This window comes from Columba livia, chromosome 2 (assembly GCF_036013475.1).
Source record: "Columba livia isolate bColLiv1 breed racing homer chromosome 2, bColLiv1.pat.W.v2, whole genome shotgun sequence".
NCBI lineage: Eukaryota > Metazoa > Chordata > Aves > Columbiformes > Columbidae > Columba > Columba livia.
In genome coordinates, this window is record NC_088603.1 from 142,903,666 (window position 1) to 142,918,491 (window position 14,826).

At 39.1% G+C, this 14,826-nt stretch overlaps 1 protein-coding gene across 1 annotated transcript; it reads right to left on the minus strand.

Annotated features, from left to right (window-relative positions):
• Nucleotides 1–1,437: 1,437 nt before the first annotated feature.
• Nucleotides 1,438–9,847, minus strand: ABRA (actin binding Rho activating protein). The gene is made up of 3 exons (XM_065054252.1): nt 9,797–9,847; nt 7,902–8,722; nt 1,438–3,358 (listed from the first exon to the last, which is right to left on the minus strand). Exons 1-3 carry the CDS (start codon nt 9,830–9,832, stop codon nt 2,881–2,883), a joined length of 1,335 nt encoding a protein of 444 aa, XP_064910324.1. The 5' UTR covers nt 9,833–9,847; the 3' UTR covers nt 1,438–2,880.
• Nucleotides 9,848–14,826: the final 4,979 nt, after the last annotated feature.

Sequence of the window (14,826 nt, forward strand, 5' to 3'; positions counted from 1 at the left end):
TAAGTATAAATGCATATATATCTGTGTGTTCCAATGTGTAAGAAGACAATCAGCTAAATGAAATGTTGAGGTTCCAGGAATGTCACTGCTCCATTCTGTTCATGAATGTATTTGAATAAAAGTTACAGAAGTTTGGTTCTCTGTGCTATATTCCATAAAGGAGAAAATGGAAAGGTTTCCTGTCTTCTCGGTCACTGAATTACAGTTCTGCTGAGAAATGTGTCTGCAGCTCAGCCTGCCCTTGCCTCTCTCGCCCCCAGTATTGGTATATGCATTAGATGAAACTGTGAAAGTGTAGGCTTCTCCACAGTGACTTCTGGTGGGTGTGCAGGAGCCTGCAGAAAAGTCAAATGTCAATCTGTTGCTCGCAAATGTTTAGGTGAATGAAACTTCTGTGAATCCCAGCATTAAGTTAGGTGCAGATATGATTGAATTTCAGATATTAATACTGGGTCAGGTGTGATTGTTGTTAAATCTGCTTGGGATCCAGTCAGCCCAGCCTTGTTTTTGTCAGTAGGCATGCAGCAAGGCAGAGATGGCTCTTGTGTGAGTGAAAATTGTTGGCAACAGTTGCTGCCTTGCTTTTGTGTGCTGATTTCTTCACCAGAAGCAGAGCTCAGCTTGTAGAAGATGAGGCACTCAAGCTTCCATGTTCCTGTCAAACAGGTGGGAAGAAGTGGCAACCTGAATTTACTGTGTGTTTTCTACAGGCTGGTCTGTTAGCTCAAGACCGAAGCCAGGAAGGTTTTTTTCAGATTCCTGCTTCAGCAGTACAGGCCTAGTTGTGTTCCACGTGTTTCTCTGAAGGCGAAGTAGTAAATGGCATAGACTTCATATCAAAGGACAAGCTTTTACTACGTGCTGTAAACATGCATAATATTGAAATACACTTCTTGGTGGTATATTACAGTTTGAGTGTTTCAGTACAAAAATATATTACTCCTACTGTCTTAGGTCGCTGGATGTAGATGGATATGATTCCCAGTACAATGACGAGGTGCTTTGGGGCTTTAAGTCACACATGAACATAACACTGAAAAAAAAAATTAATAATAATCTGTGGTGAACTGTATCTCTGCTGTGTTGTCCTGTGGTAGGATGGGAGTTCTTGTGAGCAGAAATATGTAATACACTTAACAATTACGTGCCTTCAGTGTGTATTCTTTGTACAGGTGTTTTGTATAAGAACTGTTTCACTTCCCTGTACTCTGGAATCTCTTTCTGGTGCGTTGAACAGGGAAACCTTCACAGGGAAGTATAACTGCCTGGGGAACAGGAGAATGTACTTAAATTTTCAAACAAATTATTGATGTTTTAGTTCACAGAATATGCACACGTATTTCTTCTCTAGTGTGTGGGGGGGAATAACCGAAAATCAATTAAGCTTTTTATTTATAGTTCATGTATTCCTTTAACAACCAGAATTCCTCAAGACAATTTAGTTGTAAAAGTCATTTTATTAAGATACAAAGAATAAGGTAAGAATATGCAGGTAAGTATTCTGACATGTATTACACTCAGAGGTCAGTTTTACAGGTCAACTTGAGTAGTCTGAGAGATCTCAAGAAAACATTAAGTTCCACTGAATCCATCTTATAATTAATTTTTTCTTTCTTAGATTCACAACATAAAACTGTGCCTAAAATATTAATGATTTACATAGACCTACACATAGTAATCAGTTCTTGTATCACCAAGTCATAAAACATTTCATTTATGTTTTCATTGGAGCTTCCAACTCAGGTACCTGTACTCTTATAATAAGTTAGCAACGCTTGTTTTATCAAAGACACAAGATGTTCCTACACCTTTTCTTCTGTAAGAAGATATTTATTCTTTCAGTTTGAAAGAATCTTATAGGGGTGAAAAAAACACATTCATTTTTTATTATGCAAATTACTTGCCCAGACATCTTGCTCTGAAACAATTGCTTTTCATGTGAAGCTCATTTTTACCAGGATAGCTATTTTTACAGTAGTAGTTTATGCAAACAGTGATCTATATAATTCAGTAAGCAACATAGACTTTATATGTTACGTGTTATTTCCACCTATATCTAGAAGAACCATATTTACATAACAATCAGATGATACATTGCATAGAAAGTATTTTTTTAATATGGGTATCTATTCAAAACTTTTTTGTGCATTACGTTCTATTGAATGTTTTCTCTCCCAACATCCATAACTCTAAATATGAAAATAATAAATTATGTGTATAAATACATTAAATATAAAACCTCATTTATAAAAAGAAGGATATTTTTCTTAGTTTGAATGTGGTATGAAAGTTGTGTCAATACTTGTCACAAGATAATACTGCAGTAGTATTTGCATATCCTGTTTGTGAAGGAAACAAACGTGGTATCCTTGATGTTGTGCTCAAATAAAACTATTTTACATGTATTTAAATAAATTAATTTGGAAATATGTGCACAAGATCGCTTTCACACATCAAAAATTTGGTCTCAGTTTATATTGTTGTTTAGTTTCTGGTCTGGTGTGGTTTATATTCCTGGTATCCCAGTTTCAATAGTTAAGATCTTAAATGTGAGAACAAGTAAAACTTGGAATTCATTTGCAGCTGTTTTATTGCTATGGGGTTTTATATTCAGTTGCTTAATATTCAATATAGGTTTTTCTCTTTATCTTTCATGTAGCTATTAACAGAACTGTCCTGCAAGCACTCCTGGTACAGAGTAAAATCCATTTGGATGCTTATGTTATCTTGCAGTGGTTATAAAACACATATTCAGAAAAATGCTCAGAGTCTTTTCTATATGGGTGAACGGGGCGATCTGTATTCAAGATGTGCAAACACTAATAGCAAGGGAGAATTGGAATTCATTTTCCAAAACAAGTTGCTATCGTTATAGCTTGCTTATTTTAATAAAGTAATTATGACATTATCATCCCTTCCTTGCCATAACATTTCTCCCTCAAAGTCCACCAACCCGTGTTTCCTAGCTCTCATGAGAATCCCAACAACCTTATCTGAAATACGAACGTATCTGTCGAAGAGTTCTCCAAAAGTGACTTGGATCTTGCCGTCGCGCCGTGGCTTAGCCATGGATTCGATGATGAAGCACATGTCCCTGATCTCCCGGTGGATGTGGGCCTCGGCTCTCTTGGCTCTTTCAGCAGTTTTGGTTCCTTCCTTTGGACGGCCGTAGCCTTCATCTCCTTTGCGCAGGCGAGTGGACATGGCCAGCTCGTGGTCAAATTCCTCGCTGAAGGGATTCAGCTTCTGCGTTATGATGTGCTGGTCGGCCCATTCTTGCCATCGGTCCTTCAGGCTGTTGACAGGGCCTTGTTTCCTGTGGGCTCTGGTGCGTGCTTCTTCCCTGAACCTGCTTGCACTGGAAGAAACAAAAAGGGCATTTGAGCTTTGCATTTCATCATTAAATTGCACAGTTCTAATCTCTTCTATATTAGCTGTTACCATGCTTTTTCCAGAGGAGATGCTGGCCACCAGGTGGCATGAGTTCGCTGCTGCTGATTTAGTTCTTCGGGGGCTTTTATTCCCTGTTCCAGTTTGCACTCAAAAGCAAACTCACTGATCACAGCTTGATCTCACCTACATCACCATCCTCCAGACTAGATCTGAAAACATTTTGACAAACTTTTGCGCAGAGTGACTTAATGCTGTAGGGGTTGAAACAGTGTGGTGCTGGTTACCTACCCTTTCTGTACCTCGGGTCAGTCACGGAACTCCCCATTTCTGCCTGCCCCAGGGTTACAGATGACAATAACTGTAAGCGTGCAGACTTGGTCCTCAGCTATTCTTGGCTGAAAAACAGAGGGTAGTGTCTAGAAAAAAATCTATCCCCTGTAATAGATGTTCATGTCTAAAACAACAATAAAAAGCTAATGGAGTGCAGTAGCTCTGCCTATGTTTACTTATTTGAAGTACTGAAGTCCAAAATTTACCTTCCTATGGACAGGGTACAAGCCTGAAAAAAAATTAAGCTATTGAGATTTGTGTCAAGGTTAAAAAAAATGAGGGAAGAACCTTCAGTGCTCTTACTGGTCATGTGTGTGTGCATAGCAGCATCACATTGCTGGATGATTCCAGGCAGACAAATTACTGACACTGTTTCCTCCAGTGGTCAGTCTCATGTGTTGTGGGGGAGCTGTAGATAGTCTGAGCTGGTCTCTGTGCTGTCCACGTCCTGTCATTGTGTCTGTACAGAGCTCAGCGAGGGAGTACGTTGTGCTGTGGCTGTGCCAAAGTAATTTGTTTTCTAATGTATTTACTCCCTCGAAGGCTGCTCTGAAACCTCCCAAGTGATGTCAGCTGAATATTAACAGTAACACTAGAGAACCAAAATACAGTTAGCCAAACTGTACAGAGGACTGTAAACCTGCAGAATATTTCCCTGCTGTTTGGGTATTCCTTTGTTTTTTACTAAGCCTGTAGAAAGGTAAGAGTGATAGAGTTCTCCCCAATTTAGGTCTGTGCACCAGAAGGATGCTAGTATTGGGGAGCACTGTAGTGCTAGTGTAAGAAGTGCAGATATTTAGTGCCAGGGATAGAAGGAGAGTTAGGAGAGCAGGACCAGTTTTAGCTGTAGAATTGCCACTAGCTTGGCTTAGGTGTATCGAGAGACTGTATTTTAAAAGCTCCAAAATACTCTTCCCCATCAGTACAGTGAAAAGCATTAGAAGAACTGAGCACTCAGTGTTGCGAAGTAAATGTTCTTTCTGTGGTGTCACTGCAGAGTATCCTGAGAGAAGAGAAGGCAGTGTGTATGTACCTCTGTTTTTGTGCAGGTCTGGTTAACAGGTAGGTGTTGGCAGGAAAGCATTAAAATATGTCAGTGGCATAAAGCTAGACATTTTTTTTTTAATGGTAAAGTAAATCCTCCTGTATATAAGCTGTTGTCCTACAGAGACAGGGAGGGAAAGCTGTTTATCCCTTGCCCTGAATTGTGGCTTCATTGCTCAGAGGAATTGTGGGCACAGGGTTTGGTTATGCAGAACAATTTGTCTCCTGAAACCTATGGATCTCCCAAAAGCCATAGAGACCCTGTGACAGCGCAGTCCTAACTCCAGCTGAAGCTCAGACTGACTGCTTCCCCAGCTCTTCACGTGAGAACGTGTCGGGGTTGGGGGGCGGGGGGGAAGCCCTGAGTGCATCAGAATTGCCTTAGAAGAAGCGATACCAACAGCCTCAGTGGAGCTGGTGAGCAGATCCCATCATGGGGGGCTTATCCCTCAGCCCCAGCCAGCTGCTTCCTCTCCCCAAGGGTCAGAACCCCTGAGAAAGTCCTGGACCTTCAGCTTCCCACATTGAGGGGAAAGATGACAGTGAGTGAGACAGTGTGAGTCTAAAGGCTTTATTACATCTTATTTAACAGTCTAGTAAGGATTGTTTCTATTTCCTACTGAAATCTTTAATTCTCTTTTCTAGCTGAATACTATTATCGCCTTCCTTATCCTCATAGTCTTCTCAGGGGTTGAGAAAAACACCATCTTAGCTATCCTTTTGCTTTTATCATGCCTCATGTGGATTTGGAAAAACTTTACTCCTTTTTTGGTTTTTTTTAGATGCATCTTCTAATTTAACTGTTTCTGAGGGCTAAAGTACAATTTTTCCCATTGTTGAGCTTAATGACAACAGAGAATAAACTGTATACACATACAAGCATTTTTTTCGTGTGTGTACAGCACCTACACAATGGATTGTGGCTCCAAAGTGAAGGTTGTATTAATCCACTGTAAGGACTGCTTTACCTGTGGCAATCACCTTAAGTTAACCTGTCAACCAGAACAATGACCCTAAATGCATTCTGAACTTACAGGATGACCATGTCCGTGTTCCTTATGATTTTTTTCTGTAGGGGAAAAGCATTAATCTCTTTTTAATGTTTTGAGTTTCCTATCAGTGTTGCATCCCTCTGGCTCCTAAGCAGGAATGAAATAGTGTTTCCTAGGCCTGTAGTAGTTAATGTGCCTTCTGCTAAGGAAGCAATCTTATTCTGTTAAATACTGCAACTGGAAATGATGAAGGTGCTGATGCAAGGAAATAAAAATACTGGTACTGCTGCTTTTTTCCTGGAACACAGAGATTTTTCTGGAACAACTGTGGGCTTATGGCCTTTTTGGAGAAGATTAAGCCACACTGACAGGTTCATAAAAGTAGCAGGCTGAAATACTGTATTCTGAGGCTATAAAATAAATCTTTTTAAATTAGTAGTTAGAAAATTCAGTCCTGACAACAGCACTTTAAGTGCATAAAATTAATTTGTGTCAGATTTCAGGGGAAGAGATCTCTGTAAATAACATAAAGGGTGTTATTTCAATCATTCGCACCTCAGTAAACATGGTTAATTTTTTTCTTTCTAGGTAGCGGTACTAAAATTAGACATTTGGAATAAAACATGTGAAGTGCAACAGAAAGATAGCTACTATTTTGTTTCTGCTATAGCATTTTAAAATGAGCTATTTGATTTAACTAAGGATATTTACAGATAACGTGTGCTGCAAATGTATCCTGTTTTCCCACTGTATGTGTGAAATCTTTCTTTTGATGTCCTAACTGCTGTCAAAGGACAGTGCAGACCATCTCTCCAAAGCAGGGCCCACACACTTTCAAGCCCCAGGTTACTGGAGAGCATTGGGCATACAGATCTTTTAATATTTTACTGACAAAACTGTGATGAGTTAGTTTGGCAGCTACCCAGTGGCGTCTGGCCACAGCACAACTGTTTGTAGCCATCTTCTGGAAAGCTGGTTCTGCTGGAGATCTCTGTGAAGGAAGACTAGAGAACTTCTATTATACCAGCCTCTGCTGTTCCTCTGCTCTTCTGGGAGACTTCCCAAGGACTACGTGGCTGTGGCTGAATTTGACTTATTTACTACCTGGGCTCCAAATTTAATATGCATCTGTTGGTTTATGATAATCTTCAAGCATGAATCTATTACTGGAAGAAGTATTAACTTAAAACCATCTGACGCTGAAATCAATTGCTACTTAATTTTAATTTTTACGTAGGACCTGTAACAACTACACAGGTAATGACAAATTCTGCTTCCTTTTTTCTTCACACCATTTTCAGGCATAAGGAAGTCTGTATGTCAGGAACTTACACACCATACTCAAGGAATGTCTTCCCCCACCCCTCCTGTTATGATAGTGTACCCATAGAGAGACATTCAATTGGAAGCATCTCTTGATGATTCAAATATTATTTTTTGCCAAATGATTTATAACACACAACATGGTTCAAATCAATCCTGAAGATGTTGAGGCAGGCTGGGTGCTTTTTAATGTATTTTTGGGGTCCCGGCTCCTGTGAAGGTTTCCATTCTTTGAATTGATGAATTCTAAATCCATTGAAAGCTCCTGAAGAGAAGCTGTGAACTCAGCTTTTGGTAAGCTGTACTTAAAGGTAATTCCTGCAAGTTCTATTTTGGACATTCTATGCAAATTACTTCCAAGAATATGTACAATATATACTAAACAAAATAATGAATAAGTATTTGGAAATATGTGTCAAGTACATTGTTTTACACAACATTCGATAAAACAAGAGCTGTGGGCTCTTAGTAAGGCGAAAAAGTTGTATGTGAAATGTGGACTAAAGTATTAAGAAACAGTGATTTCAATGAACCGGTAAATCCAGAAAACTAAATATCATTAACATTTTCCAAATATAACTTCCTATTTCTGTTACTTATATAGCACATAAAACCAAGGCTATAGTCAGATGTTGCTGACTACTTAAGCACAGAGAGATACGTGAAAGGTTTTCTGTATTTTTTTTTTCCTTCAAGACTAATAGCTTTTTTTTGACCATTTCCTGCCAATTTTGTTTTTCCCTCCTTCCTCAAGGAAACCTGTACCTGTCCTGGGTCTGCTGACCATTTGTGATGCTGTAATAAAGATGTTTTACTTACAAAGATGGTGCAGGTCGTTTAATCTTCACAGCTGTCACTTCTTGGTCGCTGTCTTCTTGCTCGAGTTTGTCGTCTGCTTCCCCATAGCCACTGTCCACTGTATCCACACTGTCACCACGACATTTAAGCAGCAGGACTTCCTTAGCCGCCTCTTCATCCTCGTGTTCCATCTGTTTCCAGCCTTTAGTCAGCTCCGATACCACATTTGAACACTTTCTTCTTATGGTTGGAGATAATTTGCCACTTAGAGTTTTGTCAATAGTGCTTGATTCTTCTGTAAGCTTGCTTGTCTCTGAGCTACTATTGTCATTCTCATATCTTCCACTGAGGAGGCTAACATCACCTCCTCGTTCGTAGGCTTTGCTAACAACTGTTTTGGTCACCTCTTTGCTTTTAATGCTGAATTTTTTGAGGGCTTCATCTGATTCCCTTGCATTTTTTTCAGCATCTCTCACTGATTCCTTTGCTGAGGATTTTTCACCGTCTTTTCCTTGGTCCCTCTTGACACATGGATTTGGCCATTTTTCAAAGGGTCTTTCTTGTATAGGCTGAGTTGATGAGTCTTCTGCTGAAGGGACCCATCCAGAGGGCTCCTGGGCTTGCTTTACGTGGTGGTCAGATGCCCACTGCTGCCAGCCTTGTGCCAAGCTGAAGACCAGGCTGGCCATTCGGATCTTGTGGACAGCCCTTTTCGCAGGGGTAGCGCTTGGCTTTTCTTCAGGAGCCGTGTTGCTGTCTGCTGCCATGCTGGGTTTTCCTCTTCTTTTGCTAAGCACCTTCTGAATGAACTTGCTGAAGCGAATAATGTCCCACGAAGAGAGCTACAGAGATTTAAATAGTAGCGGGAGCGGTGTGTGCCCATGGAAAATATGTGAAACACTTCTCACAAAGATATAGTATCCTCAGTGTTACAGAGGTCTTTTTTTAAAACACAGGGGTTACATTTCATCACGGCAGATGAATGATACATGATGTAAACAGGGCGACACGGACCTGTACTGGAAAGAGTGGGGAATTAACAGCTCCTTCAGTCCCCCTTCCCTGGGGCTGCTCAGGTCTCCATTTGTTGGCAAGGGTCTTGTTCTTCTGGAGGTGCAGAACTCGGGTTACAGATACCAAACAGAGTGCCTGAAGCTGCTGAACGTGAAGTGCTGTCAGATGCTGCCAACTTTGGCCAGAGTGGAGACCCCTTGTCATCACAAGTAAATAGCAGCCCTTGTCATAGAGCGTAAAGCCAGAAACAGGCTATGAATGAGAAATTTTTACATGCATTTTCTAAAAAGATGTTAGGTGATTTCTTCTTATTGCTCATATGTCCAAGGAAATCCAGGTTTGTTAATTTTTTAAAAGGTATTTATGTGCTCCGTTCCCAGTCATTATCTATTAATGTCCATCTCTTTAGAATCTACCTTTGTGGGGGTCTGGGAACAATACCGTGTTTGGTGTCAGCACTAAGAATAAGGGAATCAGTATCTCTGCTCTGGGGATTAATACAATAAGTCTGATCTGATCAGATGAATGAATTATGTCTTAGCTTTAGGATTTCGAAAAAATAAAGTATAGCCCATTTAATTCCTTAAAGCTTTTTCAATGAAGTTGTATTATATGTAGAACTTAGTGTTTACTTATATGTTATTTACAGCATAATTATGCATAGTATTTACAGTATATAAAAAAAATTCCTAGGAAACTTGGTGATTTCTTCATTTCAGAGGACTTCCTGGGGTATATTGATATTTGAATTTATAAAACTGTTTAGTTAATTGATGTATCAGTTGTTACATAATTATAAACAGACATTATCTGAGATATACAGTCCTGTGGTATCTTATTTCTTAGTATAACATTTCCTAAATAGGCATGGAAAATGTCATTTCTTTCTCCATCCATCATACCTTGCAGCTTACAGGATGACCTGCAGCACTTGCCATGTGGCCCTCTGAAGCAAACTGGACTTCAAGGAATTCTGTTGGCTTTGTTGGTGTTACACCACAGATAAATATAGAATCTTGGTACTTTGCCTCTTTCTCTTCTCTTCTCTCTGTTAAAGGCTGGGCTGTTTGAAGTAGGTTAGATCATATCTAGCTCTTATTTAATAATATAGACTATATCATACCTTTGACTTCTAGACAGAATTCTTCACTAATCTGTGGAGTCATTTCCTCTTTGAAACTGATGACATGTAATGTAAGTTAGTGTTGCTATTTGATATTTGCTCATACTTTTATTTTAGAAAGAAATGTGTCATCTCTGGATCCTGTATGATCTCAGCTATTTCCAGCTGCATTATAACTCTGAAACGGCATTGTGAGGTGTATGGATGCAACTTGATTAAGAAGCATGTGTTACTGTTTATTTTGGTGGCTTTTTAAGACTGATCAGGAATGGGTGCTTCTTGTGTTTAAAAACTGCACACATGCGTGCATGCATGCACACAGGGTGGTAGATGTTCCCCAATATACAAGGAAGACACAAGTGAAAGAAGAGAATGATGCACATGCAGAGTAGGATATGACACCAGCTCACTATATCATTCCCTATGATTTCCTGAGTGTAAGGGTGGTCGAGGCTTTAGAAATGAGCTGAAATCTAAATACACAGGTAAGGGTTGAGGCCAGGGTTGGAGTGCCATGAAACTCAACTGACTGCTGAAGGGCAATCACAGAGCGTAAGGTCAGTAAGGACCCCTGCCATAAGGTAGGATCAGCTTCACCTGCACGTGTTCAGGTTTCTGTGTTACCTGTTCTTACAGGCTACCAGCAGCAGATACTCCCCACTCTGCTTAGGCAATCTATTCCAGTGGTTTACTGCCTGTGGTCTAATGTCTGTCTCTGTCACAGAAGTTTAAGCTTCTGTCGCTGCTGGGAACAGGCAAATCCCACCCTTCCTGAGGCAGTCTTTCTTTGCAAAGACTGCTGTAGTCCTCCTCAGTCTTCTAAACAACCTCACTTCTTTCCAACTTTTCTTGTGTTTTTGTGATCCCTGATCATACTTTTGCCAGCTTGTGCATTCCCTACATTAGGTCGTCCTCTTTCTTCAAGTATGATGCCAGAAGCAGGGATGGTTTCCTGGCTTCATTCAGCTTGCCCGTAGAGCGGAAAAGGAACAGATGTCCTGTACGTTGTGCTCCTGCTTCGTATTCTACTTGTAATCTCCAGAGTTTCCAAAGGCTCTCCTCTAAATGGCTATTTGTATTCAGACACCTGACTGCTCCTTCATTTGTGACCATCTTTGTTGTTATTAAACTGTGTTTTAATTTGTTCTGATAATTTTTTCAGTTTGTCATGATCAATTTGATTTTTAATTAATTTGATTTGTTTAATGTAATTTATCAAATCAAAATTGCTTGTAACTGCCCTTGTTATAAAGGCCTCTGCTAGGTTTATTACTGTAATTACTGTTGGCATTCTTGGACGCTTTTACTCTCATACAGTGTTTGCAAGTAGTTGTGTTGAAATTCATGGCACTAAGAATAAATTATGTTCCTGAGGAATGTTTGGAAGATTTGGAAATTACAGCACATTTCAATCTTCTTAATATGGAGACTTCTTTTTTTTCTAATGGACTTGACCTTGGTGTGCTGGTCATAGATGCACAGACTTAATGCTTACATAGTTTAGATAAATGACAATGAAAAGTTAAAGACCAATGAAAAACACTAAGGTTATGGATCTATACTACTATTAAATCCATGTTGCACAACAATATGTTAAGCAAATGTTTGGTTTAAATTGATCAGTATTTTAAGCTGGCGTCATAACATTACAAACTTGTCCAAAGTGCCAGTGAAACTTTAATTATTCTGAGGATAACTAAATTTATGATGCTTAATTTTAGGGTATACAGTGATGTTGCCTTGAAAGTATTGAATGGTGCCTTATTTTATATGGTGGTGTTGCCAGCAAGAAGTTAATCATTAGAGAAGTATAAATAATGTCTGAGTCATCCCGTCAGATTCATACTTTGAGGGTTGCTTACTTTACAGATGTTTTATTGCACTAAGAGTAGAATTCATTACTTCATGGTTTTAAATTTTTATTCTTAGTGGAATAACAGGCCAAGGCTACACCTCAGTTTCTCTGCCTCATCTCCCTACTGGCACTTGTAAAAGCCAATAGCCAGCCCTTAGTATGGGTATATTTCAGGCTATCTGAACCTGGCCCACATTTTCTATGTGTATTCCATACCTCACAAGATGCACTGCAGTGCACAGCAAGGCTTGGTGGGGGTGGCTGTGTCATGGGCTTTCACAAGTTCAAAAACTACACTTGAAGTCAGAGTTGAGGGACCATTTCTCGCAGAAGGTATATATTATAGAAGGAAGAGCAATTGGAGAAAGTAAATAGATGAACGGGCTTGACACTCAAGCTGAAAGCTGTAAACTCCTTTTTCCTTGCCCCTGGCTGCCTACGGTTCTGGAATTTAATCTCTTTGACACCTTAAGACAAGTCTGCACATGTTGCTAGGACCTTGTTGCTGCTTTTGGAATGCTGCATTTCACCTAATACCTTGGATTTCCTGAATCCAAAGTCATAAAGGACCAGCTGAGAAGCTGCCAATGTCAGTGTTAAAAGTTGGGATGTTTTTGTTGTAGTTTTTTGGTTTTGTTTCTCCCTCGCCCCAGATGGATTATTCTCTGTACAGTTATATACTATCTAAAAATCTTTTTATTTTCTCTCTCATGCTGTGGAATATTAATAGCCTGTGGGAGACCAGTTTGTCGTTATCTATTTTCTTTTAAGGATGCTTGATTTTTAAAAGTATCCTTCATCCATTTCTTTACCTTGTCAGATATTGATACGTTATTCAATGTTTTTGATGCCTTAAAACAAGGAATTTAATTTTCAACCAACTGAAAGTTTAAGAAAAATGCTGTCTTCCTTCTCAGAGCTAGTGGTGAATAACAAGAACAAGCTGTGTTTCATGGTAAAGTACAACCAGCTGCCATAATCAATAGGAACCTCAAGACTGAATTTTCTTTTCATCATGACACTGGTAAAGTTTGTTGTGTCAGAAAATCATATGTTGCCAGTGATCACAGAAAAGCTGGGCAAAGGGTTAGAGCTCTAGATTTCCTTATTTTTAGAGTTCACATCAAACATATCACTACTAACAACAGTAATGAGCAGCTGTGTCTCATTCAACATGCAGGTCCGTGTATAATCCATGTGTCTGTAGTTCTAAGACGTGGATCGTTCCTGAGCTTTTGGACTGGGTCCTCTCTAGCCATTAACAGCCTATGCATTTGTTGGTGAGGTTTCTTGTGTTTGTGCCCTATATACAGCCAACGTCTTTTTTTTTGCTGAAGTTCTGTTGTACTGGGTAAACTATCCCTGTATAATTAACAGAGAATCATGAATCTGCTTTTCATTATGAGTCATTTCAGGATTCAGCTATATGAGAGATCAGGGCTTATACATAACTTATCATGACAGCTCTTCTTTGTGAAGAAAATAGAACTAAGAAACTGCCAAGAAAACTCTGTTCAGAACCAGGGTTGAAAGACTCTTAGTTGTGGAAAGGTAGTGGGGGCAGAGGGAAGACCCACCGTCCAGTAGCAACAACTACAGCTGATGAACTGGCTGAAGATAAGAATTCAGCATGATTTTTTATCCCAGTCTGTAGAGCTGAGAGAAACCCAACTGAGAACACAGATGCACCCATATATCTTCAAGTTCCTTTACAAGCCCTACTACTGAAGTGACAAAACTCTTTGCTGTCTTGAATATCTTACTCCTCTAAACTTCACTTTACAGAGGAAGGTATCTAAGATTAGGATGAAGAGCCTTAAAGCCTTTTGGCAGTCTCTTGTAGTGCCCACTGCTTTCCTTGGGAGTTAGAAGCCTGGAAGAAATCTGTGCAGTTTAATCAAATTTATACAGGAAAAGAAAGCGAAGGTAAGCTCAGATGCTTTTAGTTCCATTGTACCTTCAAGCATAAATACATCTTTTATCTGAATATCTGTACAGAGTGAACAGAGGAGCAAACATTAATGAAGCAATTTTATTCAAAAGTGTAAACAAACATTTGCAGGAAATCATTTGCATTAGGCATTCGGTTCTATTTGCATTATGAGGGAATTTCTGAAGATCGTGGAAACAAGATAGCCTTTAAAACATACCTACAAATATGGTGTTAGTCGAGTTTATATTGTTCATATCTGATCATCAGTGAATTATTATTTTTTCCTTATAAGAAAATTATTTAATATTATGAGAAATTTAATTTTGCAGTTTCATCTTTCTTATATAACTTAATTTAAAGTTCACGAAGACATAGTTTTATGGCTTTAAGCACATGACAGTATCGGCTGGTATTGAAGTACATCCCTGAGCAGAACACGGGGTACGAGGAATTCAGAGTCTTCACGTAACTTTGCAATATGAGACAGAGAGGAGCCACACCAGAATAGGAAAACCTTAAATCAGACACCTAGATGTAATATGATAGCTGATAAATGTATTTTAAACATCCACTTGAAAGAATAATAAATAAAAAAAAAAGAAGGCAAGCACAGTTCTATACAGACAAAAGATGTTACAAAACCAAAGAAGTATAATCAAATCACCATCTTCCAGATATTAATAAGGCAGTGTTTCCATGCATTATGGCTTTCAGTTTTTTCTGTTAAAATTAACTGCATGTTTCTGTTTATTGGTATTTCTTAGATTTCAAGGTGACAAACGTGAGAGAATTTACACTATTTTCAAAAAATGTTTCATTTCAGAGATGGTGTCTTCTGGTTAATTAGAGCAGTACAGAGTGGAACTGAATGAATAACTTCATAAGTGTGTGCTTTATCATTGGTCTGTTTAAAGTGCATTTATTTCCAGTTATTACTGGGCATGTATCGCTTTATTCTCTTGTATTATCTTTACAGTCTGCCAGTTTTGTTTAAAATCTGTCAATAGTGTATAAAACGTAC